The sequence below is a fragment of the Mytilus trossulus genome, chromosome 4 (assembly GCF_036588685.1).
Source record: "Mytilus trossulus isolate FHL-02 chromosome 4, PNRI_Mtr1.1.1.hap1, whole genome shotgun sequence".
NCBI lineage: Eukaryota > Metazoa > Mollusca > Bivalvia > Mytilida > Mytilidae > Mytilus > Mytilus trossulus.
This window is the reverse complement of record NC_086376.1, coordinates 30,717,320-30,736,169: the sequence shown is the minus strand read 5'-3', so window position 1 is coordinate 30,736,169 and position 18,850 is coordinate 30,717,320. Positions and strand designations below refer to the sequence as shown.

The 18,850-nt window shown below is 32.1% G+C and overlaps 2 protein-coding genes across 2 annotated transcripts in view; one reads left to right on the top strand and one right to left on the bottom strand.

Moving 5' to 3' along the window:
- LOC134715093 (huntingtin-like) overlaps window positions 1-18,850 on the top strand; it is a 67,699-nt gene that overhangs the window by 24,901 nt on the left and 23,948 nt on the right. The window contains exons 23-32 of the mRNA XM_063577000.1: window positions 174-249; window positions 5,640-5,857; window positions 7,597-7,745; window positions 9,387-9,523; window positions 10,135-10,251; window positions 11,051-11,173; window positions 16,616-16,821; window positions 16,986-17,122; window positions 18,159-18,387; window positions 18,710-18,809. Coding sequence (XP_063433070.1) covers window positions 174-249; window positions 5,640-5,857; window positions 7,597-7,745; window positions 9,387-9,523; window positions 10,135-10,251; window positions 11,051-11,173; window positions 16,616-16,821; window positions 16,986-17,122; window positions 18,159-18,387; window positions 18,710-18,809 — 1,492 coding nt within the window. The remainder of the gene's footprint in view (window positions 1-173; window positions 250-5,639; window positions 5,858-7,596; window positions 7,746-9,386; window positions 9,524-10,134; window positions 10,252-11,050; window positions 11,174-16,615; window positions 16,822-16,985; window positions 17,123-18,158; window positions 18,388-18,709; window positions 18,810-18,850) is intronic.
- LOC134715092 (homeobox protein Hox-A11b-like) lies at window positions 11,503-13,628 on the bottom strand. The gene is made up of 3 exons (XM_063576999.1): window positions 12,761-13,628; window positions 12,169-12,295; window positions 11,503-11,824 (listed from the first exon to the last, which is right to left on the bottom strand). Exons 1-3 carry the CDS (start codon window positions 13,560-13,562, stop codon window positions 11,713-11,715), a joined length of 1,041 nt encoding a protein of 346 aa, XP_063433069.1. The 5' UTR covers window positions 13,563-13,628; the 3' UTR covers window positions 11,503-11,712.

The following is an 18,850-nucleotide window of genomic DNA, read 5'->3' as shown; positions in this document are numbered from 1 at the left end:
AATAGAACATAGGAGAAAATGATTTTCTTTTTTTGCTTTTGAAGAAAATAGGACGATTCAAAGAACATTTAAATAAATTGAAAAGCCAAAATAATCATTGATGAGAGATTTAACAAAAAAAAAATAAGGTGAGCGATTCAGGCTCTTGAGAACCTCTTGTTATCATATTACAGTAGTTTGAACTGGATAAGAAAATGTGTGGAGAGAAAGATACCAGCCATTTTAAAGCCTAGCAGTAAAACAGATAAGGTAGGAATTATATATATTTTTTTATTTGTTTGTTGCATGAAGTATAGCCTAATACTGTCAATTACCTAAAGATGCAGGTGGCTTGATGAACATTTTGCTACATTAATTGCATAACATTACAGTTCGTGCTCTCCTGAGCACTTTTCATGCACAAACCTTGGCAGTATCTCTTATTATATTAAAAAAGATATCGCAGTCTGAAAAGGAATACACTGTTCTAATGAATAAAAAAAAAAAAAATGCAGCAGCAGCTGCCTTTTTATACGACCGCAAATTTTGAAAAAATTTTCGTCGTATATTGCTATCACGTTGGCGTCGTCGTCGTCGTCGTCGTCGTCGTCGTCGTCGTCCGAATACTTTTAGTTTTCGCACTCTAACTTTAGTAAAAGTGAATAGAAATCTATGAAATTTTAACACAAGGTTTATGACCATAAAAGGAAGGCTGGTATTGATTTTGGGAGTGTTGGTCCCAACATTTTAGGAATTAGGGGCCAAAAAGGGCCCAAATAAGCATTTTCTTGGTTTTCGCACTATAACTTTAGTTTAAGTAAATAGAAATTTATGAAATTTTGACACAAGGTTTATGACCACAAAAGAAAGGTTGGGATTGATTTTGGGAGTTTTGGTTTCAACAGTTTAGGAATTAGGGGCCAAAAAAGGGCCCAAATAAGCATTATTCTTGGTTTTCGCACAATAACTTTAGTTAAAGTAAATAGAAATCAATGAAATTTAAACACAATGTTTATGACCACAAAAGGAAGGTTGGTATTGATTTTGGGAGTTTCGGTCCCAACAGTTTAGGAATTAGGGGCCAAAAAGGGACCCAAATAAGCATTTTTCTTGGTTTTCGCACCATAGCGTTAGTATAAGTAAATAGAAATCTATGAAATTTAAACACAAGGTTTATGACTATAAAAGGAAGGTTGGTATTGATTTTGGGAGTTTTGGTCCCAACAGTTAAGGAAAAAGGGGCCCAAAGGGTCCAAAATTAAACTTTGTTTGATTTCATCAAAATTGAATAATTGGGGTTCTTTAATATGCCGAATCTAACTGTGTATGTAGATTCTTAATTTTTGGTCCCGTTTTCAAATTGGTCTACATTAAGGTCCAAAGGGTCCAAAATTAAACTTAGTTTGATTTTAACAAAAATGAAACCTTGGGGTTCTTTGATATGCTGAATCTAAAAATGTACTTAGATTTTTTATTTTTGGCCCAGTTTTCAAGTTGGCCCAAATCGAGGTCCAAAATTAAACATTGTTTGATTTCATCAAAAATTGAATAATTGGGGTTCTTTGATATGCCAAATCTAACTGTGTATGTAGATTTTTAATTTTTGGTCCAGTTTTAAAATTGGTTTAAATTAAAGTGCAAAGGGTCCAAAATTAAACTAAGTTTGATTTTAACAAAAATTAAATTCTTGGGTCTCTTTGATATGCTGAATCTAAACATGTACTTAGATTTTTGATTATGGGCCCAGTTTTCAAGTTGGTCCAAATCAGGATCTAAAATTATTATATTAAGTATTGTGCAATAGCAAGTCTTTTCAATTGCACAGTATTGTGCAATGGCAAGAAATATCTAATTTCACAATATTGTGAAATAGCAAATTTTTTTTTTAATTAAGAGTTATCTTTCTTTGTCCAATATAGTAAGCAAGAAATATCTGCAAGAATTTTTTTTAATTGGAGTTATCTTTCTTTGTCCAGAATCAACTTAAATCTTTGTTATATACAATATACAATGTATATTCACTTTTTCTACCAACTGATAAATTAAAATAATCTTTACCATTCAGTGATAACAAGCAGTTTTTTTACATCTTAATATTTTATGATGTTTTTAAATGAGTAGTAATTGTTGCAAACTTCATTAGAATATTTTAATTGAAATTAGTTTTGGAATAAGGGAAAGGGGGATGTAAATAAAAAATTGGGTTCAATTTTTCTCATTTGAAATTTCATAAATAAAAAGAAAATTTCTTCAAACATTTTTTTGAGAGGATTAATATTCAACAGCATAGTGAATTGCTCTAAGAGAAAACAAAAATTTTAAGTTCATTTGAATACATTCATTCTGTGTCAGAAACCTATGCTGTGTCAACTATTTAATCACAATCCAAATTTAGAGCGGAATCCAGCTTGAATGTTGTGTCCATACTTGCCCCAACCGTTCAGGGTTCAACCTCTGCGGTCGTATAAAGCTACGCCCTGCGGAGCATCTGGTTACTATTTTTAGGCAGTTAAGCTGCCTTATGCGAGCACCCTGGTTTTGTGTGCTACCCAATAAATGCTGAAATACTTGCCATTGTTATCATCTAGATGGCTACTATATTATTTATAACTTATAGGACAGTTTTTTCATACTTTTCATTCTGGATTACAAAAAATATGACCAAAAAAAACCTTAAATGATCATTGATTTTCCCAAAAGTTTTGAAGTTGCACATAGGAAGTAGAGCACATAAAGAATCCTTATGTAGTTTATAATCCCCTGAGCTTTTGGCTAAGATGTCAAAGAACAAATGTATGAAATATTTAATCGCCGAAAATCTCTAAAGACAAGTAGTTAAGATTTCCCAAATTGCAAAAGTAGTAAGAATATTGTTTGTCGTCAATACGTAGTCAACTACGTATATATACGTCAGTATAAGTTCAACTGATCACGCTGTTGGCGGCAATTTGAATTAGAAGACGAAATTTTTTTATCTTTTCAATTTGGACGCAGGGGTTCAAATTAGTGGTGGTCCAAGGTCTGTGACCTTCCACTTTTGCAGTCGGACTTTCTACTAGGTAACTAGCTGCGCCCAATATGCCCGACGGACCTTGAAAGAAAAAAATAACTTTGCAAACATTTTTACCCAAAGTTTCCTAATAAACGATCTCAAACTTATTTTCATCATTACTATTCATGACAGCGATGTTCAATTTGTTCAACCGCTAGCTTTATACAGAAAATCGCCGATTAATAATGTGTAAATCCGAGCAAAATTGTATCTCACTATAGATCTGTCAAAAACAACATTGAAAATAAAATGGCTGCAGCGAGAAGACAATACAATATCAGATCTAATTCCGGAAGCGGCTAAGGGTAATCCCGGGTTTTGGCTTTTAACTAAAGAAATCCAGACAGGTGACGAAATACATCTATGCATGGTAAATAAATATAAACACTAGAATTGAAAACCAAAAGAAAGAAAAAGCAGAAAATATTGTGTACACCAATTTTAATGTCAAAATCCAGTACAATGTGACAGCTGGGAACAGTTTACCTAACAATATATATGTTCCTGATCCCCACCCTAAACCATATATATTCATGTATGGGACAATATAACAAATATAACAAATCATATGAAATATAATTTGTTATAATCAGAAGCATACTTGCCAACCTCTGACAATAGGAAATCATGTCATGACATGACATGACATGTCAAAAAGCGTGTGAAAACGCGTGACGTAGATGCGGACTTTTTAATATGAATGTGGTAATGTTCATTTAATATTTCACATTATACAAAAGTGTTATTATAAAAGAACAATATATATTCTTCAATAAACTTTTATTGTATCCTACAGTGGTCTGTTATGTTGCTTTTAAAGCAACACTACTAGCTATATATAGGCACATATTGAAAACAACTGCCAGTTTCAAGTTTAGTTAAATTTATTTGATACATTGTAACAGCACACAATATAAATGTAACATTGTCAAGTTCTGATCAGAATTCAGTGTGAATTTCTTTATAATTGAAAGTGCTCTCTCTCAGTAAGAATTGATATTTGGCTCAACTCAATTAGCTTTACAAAGCTTTGGAAGAATGTCATAGTGTGTGGGTTTTTTTTGGCAATGTAAAATGTCATCTATTATCTCTGCCCCTGCTCCCATTGCTACTGCCTGGTCAAAACTGGTAAGTTTATCAGAAGATAGCTGGCACTATGAGAGCTGATCCAACAGTTCTGCGATATTTTCATCCCATGGCCCGTGGAAATCTTTTGGCTAGATTTGAAACTGAAATTGAAAAAGAAAAATGTTTTATAACTTGATTTCCATTTAATAAACATGTTGAATGCTTATTCAAATAGCTAAATTGTATTTCCCCTCTCATGTGTATTGTTTATATCATTGCAACATAGAATGCACAATTCGTCCCTCGATCATTTAAACTCGAACTCCAAAATATGATTTATAAATCTTGAATCTTGGTACGTACACATCGTTTTGGCTTAACAATCAGCAATTACTTCGAAATTTTCGGTATTTATCACCGAATAAGGAAAAAACCCGAGAACAGCGATATCACTAACGACCAAAAAATGAAAAGAACAAAAAAGCGTGTAATCGCGTGTAAAGTGGTGAAAAGCGTGTACACGCCATGTGACAAATCCACGCGTGTAAATCGTTGAAAAAGCGTGTATTACACGCGAATATCATGTCACTTGGCAAGTATGATCAGGAGGTCGTGGGAGAATTTATAAAGGTTGAGATCCACAACCTTAAACAATATATATTTATGTATGGGACAATATTACAAATCAAATGAATAATAAGGAGTCCCTTTGGTCACTGTAAACCCTCCTGTCTGAGAAATTGGAAAAATTCCAGATCATCACCCCTTGACCATATATACTCATGTATAAGACTACATAACAAATCAAATGAAATATAGGGGAAGTCCCTGTGGTCACCCTACCCCTCATGTTTAAGAACTTTGAAACAGATGGGATCCCCAACTCTAAATTAAATGAAATATAGGGGGAGTCCCTGCATTCACCCGACCCCTCCTGATTGAGAAATTGGAAACAGTCGAGCTCCCATCTTTAAATTAAACCATATATATTCATATATGAGAACTGTAGTGGTAAACATTTGTCTGATTTGTAACTTTTGTACTTTACAACACAAACTTAGTTTTCTTTCCAGGGAAGCAAGTCCATTCATACTTTTACAAGCTCGTACTAAAGTCAACTTGAACCACTAACAGTCAACTAATACAAACAATTACGATCAACTAGAAGAACTGCAATCATTGCAAATTTGTACCACTGCTGACTCATGAAAGACGCACGACCATTCATGGTCATGTGCGTTGCTATTGAAAACCTTGATAAAATATGAATTATTTGCCTTAATGATTAATTCATTAAATGAACATAAATGTACACTTAATAAATGTTTAATGTTTGTTCTTTTAAATCTTTAAAAAAAAGTTGAAGCAACATTGCCACAGTTTTCATAATTATGTTTGCCTTGATTTTTGGTTAACTGCCTACAGTGCTTTCAGCGCTTTGATTTGTGTAGCGTTGAAAAGGTTAACAAACTGCAGCTGTCTGGAGCTTGAACTTTGAATGGAATATAAAACACTTATTTTCTATACATTTATATTTCAGTCAGCCATAGCAGCTTATATTCGTCTGTTTGAACCTTTAGTGATAAAGGCCCTGAAACAGTACACGGTGACCAGTGTGGTTCCACTACAAAGACAAGTTTTAGACCTACTCTCCCAGCTGATACAACTGAGGGTCAACTATTGTTTATTGGATTCAGATCAAGTCTTCATAGGCTTTATCATCAAACAGTTTGAGTTCATAGAGGAGGGGCAGATCAGGTAGAGTAGATAATACAGATAAAATGTATATGAATAGAACGCTTAAACATAAAATAAAGTTTTAAAATCTAGGATAGAATATGTCATACATCAGAATTTTAGATGTATGATAATTTCATTTTGAATTATAACTGTTTTCAGTGTTACCAACCTATTAAAATGTATTTGATAAAGATTTCCAGGAATTCATGTTTTTATGAAATCCAAGTTTAGATCTTTTTATGCCTCAGTGACAAGATGATGGAGCAACTTGCTTTACCCCTTTACTTATTCCATCCAGAATCTCTGATAACTAATATATTTAACTTCCTGGTTTTTAGCTCACCTGGCCCGAAGGGCCAAGTGAGCTTTTCTCATCACTTGGCGTCCGGCGTCCGTCGTCGTCCGTCGTCGTCCGTCGTCCTGCGTCCGTCGTCGTTAACTTTTACAAAAATCTTCTCCTCTGAAACTGCTGGGCCAAATTAATCCAAACTTGGCCATAATCATCATTGGGGTATCTAGTTTAAAAATTGTGTCCGGTGACCCCGCCAACCAACCAAGATGGCCGCCACGGCTAAAAATAGAACATAGGGGTAAAATGCAGTTTTTGGCTTATAACTCAAAAACCAAAGCATTTAGAGCAAATCTGACGTGGGGTAAAAATGTTCATCAGGTCAAGATCTAACTGCCCTGAAATTTTCAGATGAATCGGACAACCTGTTGTTGGGTTGCTGCCCCTGAATTGGTAATTTTTTGGAAATTTTGCTGTTTTTTGTTATTATCTTGAATATTATTATAGATAGAGATAAACTGTAAACAGCAATAATGTTCAGCAAAGTAAAATCTACAAATAAGTCAACATAACCAAAATGGTCAGTTGACCACTTTAGGAGTTATTGTCCTTTATAGTAAATTTTTAACCATTTTTCGTAAATCTTGGTAATCTTTTACAAAAATCTTCTCCTCTGAAACTACTGGGCCAAATTAATCCAAACTTGGCCATAATCATCATTGGGGTATCTAGTTTAAAAATTGTGTCCGATGACCCCGCCAACCATCAAAGATGGCCGCCATGGCTAAAAATAGAACATAGGGGTAAAATGCAGTTTTTTGCTTATAACTCAAAAACCAAAGCATTTAGAGCAAATCTAACAGGGAGTAAAATTGTTAATCAGGTCAAGATCTATTTGCCATGAAATTTTCAGATGGATTGGACAAACTGCTGTTAGGTTGCTGCCCCTGAATTAGTCATTTTAAGGAAATTTTGCCGTTTTTTGTTATTATCTTGAATATTATTATAGATAGAGATAAACTGTAAAGGAAAACAATGTACAGCAAAGTAACACCTAAAAATAAGTCAACATGACCTAAATGGTCAATTGACCCCATAAGGAGTTATTGCCCTTTATAGTCAATTTTTAACAATTTTCATAAAATTTGTAAATTTTAACTAACATTTTCCACTGAAGCTCTTAGGCCAAGTTCAATATAGATAGAATGATTGTAAGCAGCAATAATGTTCAGAAAAGTAAGATATACAAACACATCACCATCACCAAAACACAATTTTGTCATGAATTCAAATGCGTCCTTTGTTTAATATTCACATAGACCAAGGTGAGCGACACAGGCTCTTTGGAGCCTCTAGTTTTATTTAGTCTTGGTTTTACTTTTTATTTCAGAGATTCAGAAGATCTGATAGCTATTATATTTAACTTCCTGGTTTTGTTATTTAGTCTTGGTTCTACTTTTTATTTCAGAGATTCAGAAGATCTGATACCTAACATATTTAACTTCCTTGTTATGTTGTCTTATGAGAAGTTCCACAGTAAATCAGTGATAATGATGCCTAAGATTATACAGTTATGTGATGGGATAATGGCTAGTGGACTGGATCCTGTTACACATGGTAAATATTGCTGTTGTTGTCAAGAGAGATTCCCCCCCTCTCCCACAGCAATGACATTATAAGACACAAAAAACTGTTGAATGGAAAAATACATTATTGCAGTTCCCAAAATTGGAAGTCTTTTGTGACAGTTTAGTTGTTATCTCTATCCATATCAAACCCATAAAATGGACCAAATATCAAACGACTAAGACTTCTTAGAATTTTCTTAACAAACATATCTTTACATGGTAGAGTGGGGCGCCCATATTAGCCGGGGACACAATTTCGCCGTTTTATGATTTTGAGGTGTAAAAACTTCAAAGGATGGCTGAAATGGAAGACATATACCGGTGAATGATATTAAATAACAAATATGATTATTTTTTAAAACTGAGACAAAATTGCAGCACCTACTGAAAAGGACCCAAAAGCGGACAATGATTTTCGGCAAATTTCATGAAGAAAAAACAGGAATTCAAAGAAGTATTTCTAAGTAATTCTTTGACTGAATGCCCTAAATTTCAGTTCTTAACACCTTTGAAATGTCTGCTATTCATCTATAATGAAATTGATTTGATCAATGTTATTTAAAGCTGCGGTTATTTGGTTTTAAATAGATGTGTAAAAACGGCGAATATGTGTCCCCCATTGAAAAAAAATCAGGAAATTTCAAACACCCTTTAATCTAACTTTTCAGGTGATAATATTCAAACAAACACGTTTTCAAGCTTAAAAATATTTTGCATTTGAAGTTGTCTTCATATAGAAATATAAGTATACTTCAAAAACATATAGACCTGAACATAAACTGTAGAAAACATGAAAAGATGTGGTGAAAATGAGCACCCCACTGTAGACAAAATTTCAAATGTATTTGTCAAAATTTCAGCTACACATGAGTTGACAAACTTTTTACTTCTGTAAGGCAATAAGATTTTGTTTCTGTAATATTTTCTGTTAAAGCAACATTTTGGAAAACATCTTTACAGATAAACTTATAGTCGCCGTCACGTAAAATTGGCACCATGATTTTTGTCAAAATTTTCTTAAATATCGACCGCGTTTACTCGAGATCATGTTTTTCAATGAGCAGAAGTAAAATCCATCTAAATTTCTACTACTGTCCTTCCTTTTATTGTGTTTGCACTGTATAATCCTGACCTTCACATATTTTAAGATTGTTTACATTGTAAAACCGCCATCTTGGTTTCTATGAGGATCCCTTACTATGTAACATCCGTTACTCTCCGGTCATATCATTGTCATTGATGATACAATTTCCTGCGCTTTTTCTGTAAAGATGACGGAAAGTTCCGAGAGACACAAAAAAATTGGGAGCACGTGGAACTCCACGGCAACACTTCCAGTAATAACAATGTCAGATTCCACCATACAAAATAATCTTGGATTATGTGAAGGTCAGGATTATACTGTGCAAACACAATAAAAGGTAGGACAGTAGTATATATTTGGATTGGATTTCTTTTCCGCCAATTGAAAAACATGATCTCGAGTAAACGCGGTAGATATTTAAGAAAATTTTGACAAAAATAATGGTGCCAATTTTATGTGACAGCGACTATAGAAGTGATTCATTGTAAAAATGTATTATTAAAAACGTGAGTTAACACATCTTATATTATACTCCATTTATTTCAGCTATTCCTGCCTTAAAACCCATTGTTTATGATTTGTTCTTGTTACGAGGAGTGAACAAGGCTGACATCAGTAAAGATTTAGAAACACAGAGAGAAGTAATAGTGTCTATGTTACTCAGACTCATCCAATACTATCAGGTTAGGTTTGGGACATTTAAGGGGCCTCAGTGGCCGAGTGGTCTAGTAGTTGTACTATGGTATCACTAGCCTGTCAACACTGACATTGTGAATTGAATCCTGCACTTAGCAAGTGTGCTGAACTCCAATCTTAATCAATTTGGATTGTCAGTTTTCCTAACATAAGTCAGTTGTTATCTCCAGCACTCTGGCTTCCTCCACCAATAAAATATAACCACCATGAAATAGCGCAATAGTGTGCAAGTGGCTTAAACACCAATCAATATAACTATGAGACATTTCATGGTAGCATATATATCTGTTAACAGTTCATAAAATTCTGCTAAAAATTCAAAAAACAAGGTTATTCTAGAGAAATTTTGTTATAATAAAATAGTGGTATAATACTGATTTTTTTTTTAAATTTCAATCAAAGTATGGGACACTATTCAAAATACCGTTTTAAAAGTACTTATATAAATATATATCCCATTTTAATATATCAGAATAAAGAAATAAATTATTTTTAAAGATACCTACCTCTACTCCAAGAAAACATGACAAAAGATTTTACTTCACATATATTCGGTAAATTTATCAGAAAATTAAACATAAATGAACTTCTATTGTAGACTTTAGATATCCTAGTTATTGTATTACAACAAAGTCATAAGGAAAGTGAGGAGAGATGGAAACGGTTATCTAGACAGATTACAGATGTTATATTACCTTCTCTAGCTAGACAACAGGTTAGTTTGGATAAATTAATAGTAGGGTTCTGGACGACAGGTTAGAAAAAGGATTGACATGTGTTAAAATATTTCATTACAGGAATTACCTTGGACAGAACATTAGACCAACAACAACGACAACAACAATACTTTTTGTTAGACTAAATCAATCACTGACACCCAAGTCCTCCAAGAAAATAGACGTACAACCAATGCATGATCCAGATTTTCTTACTTAATTGAGCACAAAATATGGTGTGGTTAAAGACAAGATTGTGTAAACCAACCAATTTTCACAAGCAAATTATTTACATTTTTTTTTAATTTTTGGGGGGGGGGATAAGTAACAGAATTAGATCTTATCTAATCATATAAATATTTCTATAAAGTGAACTGAATGTCAGCATTGAAAGCATATACAAGGGGAATGAAAAGGTTACTGCCTAAAATTACAGGTTCTTTACAAACCTGCCATGGAAAATGTTCTTCCTTATGCATTTTTGAATCAAATGTAATAAAGATAACTCCATATTGGCTTATACTGACAAACATTAAAAAAAAACCACACTAACAATAAGAAGTAAAATCACAAAAATACTGAACTCCGAGGAAAATTCAATACAGAAAGTCCCTCATCAAATGGCAAAATCTAAAGCTCAAACACATCAAACAAATGGATAACAGCTGTCACAATCCTGACTTGGTACAGGTATTTTCTTATGTAGAGGATATTAAGTGTGTATTGTGATGGTCACATAACCCTGTATAACTTGATTTTAAGCTTGAATGCATTGACACCAAATGAAATGTTTTTCAGATAAACATGGATAATGCTGCTTCTTTAGATGTATTACACAGATTGTTTGAATCCCTAGCTCCTATTGTATTCAGACCCGTAGATATATTGCTAAAGACATTGTTACAAACCCCTGATAACTTGGTGAGTAAAGTGATATCATGTGTGTTTACCATGATACACTAACTAGCTGCATTTCTAAAGTCCTGTGTGTCTTATTAGCTATAGTCAGGGTTAATAAAATAAATTGATATACATTACTTGCTTTTCAATTGATTTATTGTCATTACATTATCATGTGTTTAATCAAAATAACAAAAACAAAATAGCACTAATAAAGTAGAGGTCACTTCCACACTGGTCCATGTCTTCCCATGACTCATTGGATTTTCATAAACCGTTTGGTAACATTGGTTAACCCTCATAGAAGTTTCTAAATTATCTCCAAAGATTTCGTTTGGTATTAATGTTTATAACTTGATGCTACTGTATACACTCCGCCACTTTTTCATAAGATAGACTTCAAAGTTCATATATCCTGTTACCTTGGTCATGTAATCCTTCTTTGTAGCTGTGATCCTCATTTGTGTACTGAATATATTTCAGTTCTCCATATCTTTGATATGAACTTTTCCAGGGCTTGGACGCCATGTATTTGTAGTACATCTGACTTTTGGTTTTATTCAGTTGAATGTTCCCTGTTCCAACTGTTCCTTTCTCCATTTGATTCTTCTATTTTGGAACCAGACTTTAACTTGCAATACAGTCAGGTTGAGGGATGCTGCAAATTCAATTCTGTAATAAAAAAGAAAATTTTAGTTTGATTTATACCTTGGATATATGCCACGTGATAGATATAGACTTTCATGTTCCACACTCACAAAATTTCTTGAGTTTTATAATGTACTTGCTCCTTATGATTTTCATGCTAAAGGTTTAAAGCTACCCTTTACTTGCAATAATTATATAGCATAATTTGATAAAGAAAGCTATATACTAAGTATTTCAGCTATTAGGTATCAAATTTCCTTAAATATGTAGGGAATTGTTTGTTGCAAAAATTAAGAATTGGAAAAGAAGGAATAGGTGGAGATAAGTAATGCACTTGATCTTTGATCTAATAAATGATTATAACTAACCTTTCCTCTCCTACTAGGTATTGTTGTTTTGTGAATTCCATTTCCAGAGCATGTAACTGTACTGCTGTAAATGCTGTTCTGTTTCTCTTTCCTTTAGCTGACTTTCCTCCTGTGTGTTGTTGGGTTTCTACAATAAAAGTACAGTTGTATAGATTTTATTATAATTTTTTTTGGGGTGGGAAAGGTTTTATTTATAACTCCTTCAAATTTATGTCAGTAAATAATCATTAATTTTACAGCTATGACATGCATGTACATTTAGAGAAAATGTTGAATTGAATATTTGTTTTTATCTAACATCAAAACTAAGATACAGAAAGTTTTTTTAAAAATTGAATTTGACTGACGTAACTGACTATATGAAATGCTTATATGTTTCTTAATATCAACATAAGATGATACATTTAATAGGAGATTTAGAGTATATGTCTATGTGACAGAAACCCAATAACACAAAAAAATGAAAGACATCAATGTTTTATATTACTGTTGTGCGGGACTATTTGAGCATCTTTTTGATAGATACCACTATATATGGGGATCTTCTCTGCTGACAAATACTTAATTATCATTTGAAATATATATCACTTACCTGATAGAAAGGGTGCTGGTAGTTTTGATTCAGTTTTATCAGGTGTTGTCATATTTTGTCTTGATGACAAATATGGGTGTGGTCTATCATGTCGTCTGCTGACAGAAGACATAACTTTCCTACCTCCAAAACAGGAAACATAACCTTGATCATTTGGGCTGAAATATCCATCTGATGATAATAAACTGGTATTCTTTGACTCTGGTGTAGATAAGTTACTGTTGTTTATGTCAATGCATCTCTTTAGTGAGTTGACAGGAGTCTTGTACATACATTTTAGTCCTGCAGGTGTTCCTTGACCTTCGTTTGTCATTGGGCTGTAACATTCCCCAGCTCTCAAAAGTCCACCAGTCATCATTGGACTGAAATATGGTGCAACAGGAAGAAAGTTTTTGTAAGGAAGCATGTGACTTTCAGATCCATCTTCAGTTTTCAAGGGCAGATAACTGTTTGTATGGCTTCTTATTGTTACTTGGTTGTCTGCTATTCTCATCCTAGGCTCTTGTTTTATTGATGTACCTTGTGTCTTCACAGGTGAAATATTTCCAAAGCTGGGCAGATCTTTAGATATTTGACTACAGCCAGCATACTGTTGTTGTGTCTTGACTTTCTTTTTTTCTTGTTCTCCTCCTAACAGAGCATCAATAGTGAAAGCCTTGGCCTTGTCACTCAACGGTTGATTTGTAGTACTTTTGTAAACATGTGGATAACTTGCAAATCCAGTTAGACTGTGATGAGATTGGTAGATGAATCCAGGAAAACCACCATTGAAGAAAGGAGTAGATTGATTTGTATATTCCATCTTAATGTCTTATCTTTAAACACTACTTATGATTATCAGTGATGATATTGAAGTAGAAAATGTTTGTATTGTAATTCTGAAAGTTGTCATATTTATATTAGTTTGGAGTAATAATTTGATGACCATCAATTAAATGATAATTACTTTGTAACAGGATTTTAAATTGATGGATCAATTTGATTGGTCAATGAGGTGCAGTAATTATTCTTCAATAGTCAGATGATATGTTTGGGTGTTAATACAGTATTGGTCAATTAACAGAAGAAAAACACTGCCTAAAGCAGTTTTTGTTTTCTATTCATATTTTAATTTTACATATGAAATGAACAAAATAGTTTATAAAATATTAAAAATTAGAAGTTAATTTAAAATAAAACCAGACTCAAATTTAAAAGAAAGTTGTTTAACAGCAAAGAAAAAGAAAAAAAATATAGTCTAGTATTTTAATGATTACTATTAAAAATTAAAAGTGCACATATGTTTTTTAGTGTAATTTATTTCATTTTAACTGAATAGTTCTTGTTCAGTGAGTGTGTTTGTTTTCAATACTTAAAATCTTTATTTAAAGAAAAATAGTAATTCATTTTGAAAATTTTAACAATATATACAGATTGGAAATAAAGTTTCTTTGACATTTATGATGATTTAGAGATTAAAAGTTGTGAAATAATTCAGATTTAGGAATATTTAAAATAGGATAATTGCTTTTGTGTACATCCTTTGATGTGAGAATTGTTTATGAATTTAAAATAAGTATAAGAAGATGCATGAGTTAGGGAATGTTGATATAGTATGTTTGGCAGTTTTGTTGAGAATTGAATTTGCCTTAATTATTTTTCATTTATGGGGTTCCATAATATGAATAGAATAAATTATTTGTAGAATTCAACGTTCAAAATTCAGACATTTGGAAGTGGTTTCAGGGGTTTTAAGAGCCTGTGTCTTCTGAATTTTAGTAAAATTTATATAATATTTGATTATCTCCCTTTCTTGGATTGAAAATATTTGCATTGAAAAAAAGGAATATTTAGAATATTTTAATGGCTTGTTTAAAATTAAATATAAACCACTGTTGACTCTAAAGATTGGTGTTTTTTTTACAACTAGACAATTTGAAAGCAAAGTCATTTGAGAATATTTACTCTGGAAAACAGAAAGAATCTGGACAAATCATTATGATATGTTCTTGGAGACAAATTCAGATGTGTATAGTGGGAGAGAAAGACAAATTATGATATGTATAGTGGGAGAAAAGAACGGTACGCAAGGACATGTGTATTTTGGGGGAAAAGGAATAACCCACATTTGTACTTTTTTAAAGAATTGTGAATTTGTTGATCAAATTTCATAATATGATTTTTGAATGAATATGTTTTGATGATTAGTATTTATGTTACCATACTTTTTATGTTTAGACAAACATATTTAGAAATGATAACAATGTAATTATTTACCCATTCCATAACCTGTAGGAAATATGATTTACTAGTGATATATTTCACACATAATAAAACAAAAAAGATTGAAGCTGTAGAAAATGTAACACTTTATTAGTGGGATGATTTCATGTAATTACATGTGTATAATAGATGGAATCATTGTTTAACAGTATATTAGTGGAATAATTACATGTAATTACATGTGTTGTACACTTTATTAGTGAGATAATTGTTTGTAATTATAACAGATAAAAATCATTGTTTTACACTTGTTTCAATGTCCTCCTTTCCTGTCTGTCTTCAGGCTTTTCCTGTATATTTGTTAAATCATGAAAATTAGAATAGTGAGGCAGATACGTCATAATAGAGTTCCTAATATCCAAAATGAAAATTAAAAGAGGGCTGAAAAACATTTGCTACAAATTAAAATTGGTCTGAGATATGAAAAAATAATGATTTTAAAATGTGTTTTTTTTTTTTTAAATGACCGCCATGAAATATCTGGCTGTTACCCTATAGTCCAGCAAAAAGTAGCTCAGTTTTTTTTGTGAACGGATAATACTTAAACACATTTTATAATATATTTTTAAAAATTCAGAAGATAAACAGTACAATTTACATGGTATATTTATAAAATTTTAAAATATGACTTTTAAATTGAACATGTTTTAATAATTAATATTTTTGTAATATGGTTATTTTTTGTGATGTTTAGACAAACATGATTAGGAATGATAACAATATAATTATTTTCCCATTCCATAATCTGTATGAAATATGATTTACTAGTGATATATTTCACACATAATAAAACAAAAAAAGATTGAAGCTGTAGAAATGTAACACTTTATTAGTGGGATGATTTCATGTAATTAGATGTGTATAATAGATGGAATCATTGTTTAACAGTATATTAGTGGAATAATTGCATGTAATTACATGTGTTGTACACTTTATTAGTGAGATAATTGTTTGTAATTATAACAGATAAAATCATTGTTTTACACTTGTTTCAATGTCCTCCTTTCCTGTCTGTCTTCAGGCTTTTCCTGTATATTTGTTAAATCATGAAAATTAGAATAGTGAGGCAGATACACCAAAATAAAATATTGAATATCCAAAATTTAAAAATGAAGAGCACTTAAAAGTAATGCAATTTAAAAAAGAAATTAGTAAAGTAATGTCGGCTATGAATTTTGTCTGTGTTTAAATGTCCAGCACAAATAATTTGAGATTTGCTTTGAATTGATGTTTGTTTTTATCATTTTCTGTCTGAAGCCAATACAAATGTTTTTGTGTCATTATGGTCTTTTGTGGATAGTTGTCTCATTTGGCAATCATACCACATCTTCTTTTTTATATACCCTATGTAAAGTGCTTTTTGATATGTGTGATCAACATTATACTTTACTTATATTAGAAATAATTAAGAAAATATGATGAGATATATCCAATAAGTTGTAATGACTGATTTAACTGTACATGGCTAATCCAAATACCTCTCTTTTGATTCAAGTGTCACTGATGATTCTCTTTAGAAGACAATACTCGTGTCTGGTCTACAAAATTATACATCTATTATCTGTGATGAGTTTTATTTACTATATTTTACAGGGATCCGTAGAAAGTCTTCAGCGATGGCTCTGCATGGTTTTATCTTTACTGAGGGTACTAATGGCTCATTCAAAGGAGGAAGTTATTCTAACCAGGATGCAGGAGTTAAAACTTAAGCTAACTGTGTTCAAAGTGACTGCCTCAGAACTTTCAGAGGAGGAGAGACTATTAGTTTTAGCATTCACTCCAGAGGAAACTATAGCTTGGTAAGTGATTAAAATTCAAGACATGTCAATTGTGTAATTTAGAAAATAAATTATTCCTTTTCAACAGTTCAGCTTTCTGACATTTTTTCTGCTCAATACGGGAATAGTTGCAACTTGTATGAAAACATGATTTATTTTTCTGAATTCTGTCAAATATTTTTTAGGTTTCTGATACAGATAATTGGTAGATGTGTGGATGCCATTAACAGGAATCGTGGAATAACAGGAATGGAGTCATGTGACTTCCTGATGATACAGCTCTCACAACTTCTATTGTATATTACACATATGTTTCAATCAGGTTAGTAAGTTATACAAAACACAACTTAAAAACATTCTGCATTTAAAAAAAAAAATCAAACTGTATTAGAAATACATTTATTGTAAAAAATGAAACTAGAAGAGAGGCTTAAAGGTAGTTCGATCATTAATGCTCTCATTTTGATGATTTTTTTTTACTTATTTTGAATTTTAGAAGCGACAATAATGAAAATATTACAATATTCACTTAACTAAAAAGTGGAGTTTGTTTCAATTAATTGTAGTAAGATTAATTATTTGGTCTTAAATGTGAAGTATATACAATGTAAAAGATATATTTTTGTGTTTTATGAGTTGTTGGTTTGCTGGCTCTTTGAGATGTTACCCTCATCTACTTTTTCTCAGATTTGTTTTTATGCCCCATTTATGGGCAATATGTTTTCTGGTCTGTGCATCCGTTCATTTGTCTGTTCGTTCGTCCATTCATTCGTTCATGCGTCTGTCTGTCCCGCTTAAGGTTAAAGTTTTTGGTCTAGGTAGTTTTTAATGAAGTTGAAGTACACATGTTCTCTATGATATAATCTTTCTAATTTTAATGCCAAATTAGAGATTTTCCCCCATTTGCACGGTCCATTGAACATAGAAATTGATAGTGAGGATGCCGATGGGGCATCTGTGTACTTTGGACACATTCTTGTTTGTTTGTTGTTTTGTACTTAAACCGTCTGTTATATATCTTGTTTGAATTGTTATACATTTTAACATGTAGAAAAATTGTATAGCTTGCTATGCAGTATGGGTTTTGCTAATTTTTGAAGGTTGTTTGGTGGTAGATAGTTCCTTACATCTACATTATTTGGGCTCTGGTGGAAAATGGGTTTTGCTCACAGTTGCAGGTTTTATGGCTGCCAATTATTTTAACTCCATCATTTGGGCTCTTGTGGATAATTCTGTCATTGGCTTTAACACAACATCTCCTTGTTATATATATTATTTAACATTTAAAAAGACGCATAGTAAATTCGTAAGTAAAAATAGAGATTGTTTATATATGTATTGTCATGTTTATCTTGTAGGGATGTTTAGAAAAGTAGCTACATGTTCTATGCAGATATCAAGTCAGGAATCTCCAGAATGTCTGTACAATATCAAACAATTAAACCAGTACTTCCTGTCCTTCTCCATGACCTCTCCGACCTTGACATTACAGTGGTGTAACATTCTGATTCTGTTGAACTTTGATGATCAGATCCTGTGGTCTGATGTGATGCAGACACCCAAAAGATACCTTAAACCGGGTATGAGGTTAGTGTATATAAAAAATAATTTTCAGTAATTACATTTATTGTTAAATTATACTAAACTTTTTACAAAACTGTTTTTTTCCCAAAAAGCGTCTGATTGACATTGGAATTCTTTAAAAACTACAGTTTTACACCTCCATATGTTTATGTGCAGTCAGAACCTTTTCTTTAGTTTTCTTCAGTCAATTGATAATCTTTTGACAAGATTTTTCTGTAGTATTAATTATATTAGTTGTGATAGATTTGGTCTTGTTCTTGTTTGGGATACTGACTTTTTGTAAGAAAAAGGGTAAATTACTGATAGTGAACATTTTCCCTTTCAGCCAATCGTTGAATTTAGAGAGTTCTCTGTCACCACTGACTCAGTGTTGTAATCTAGAGATCTTAAGACAGGGTGGATTGGTATTGTTTTGTGATTATGTGGTAAGTTTACGATTTTATAGGAATCAAAGAAGCAGGGCAAA

Coding starts and splice junctions, on each gene's coding strand:
- LOC134715092 (XM_063576999.1), bottom strand. CDS start 13,562: ATGGAATATACAAATCAATCTACTCCTTTCTTCAATGGTGGTTTTCCT. Junction 12,296..12,760: donor ACCAGCACCCTTTCTATCAG/GTAAGTGATATA, acceptor CTTTTATTGTAG/AAACCCAACAACACACAGGA. Junction 11,825..12,168: donor TACCTAGTAGGAGAGGAAAG/GTTAGTTATAAT, acceptor TTTTTATTACAG/AATTGAATTTGCAGCATCCC.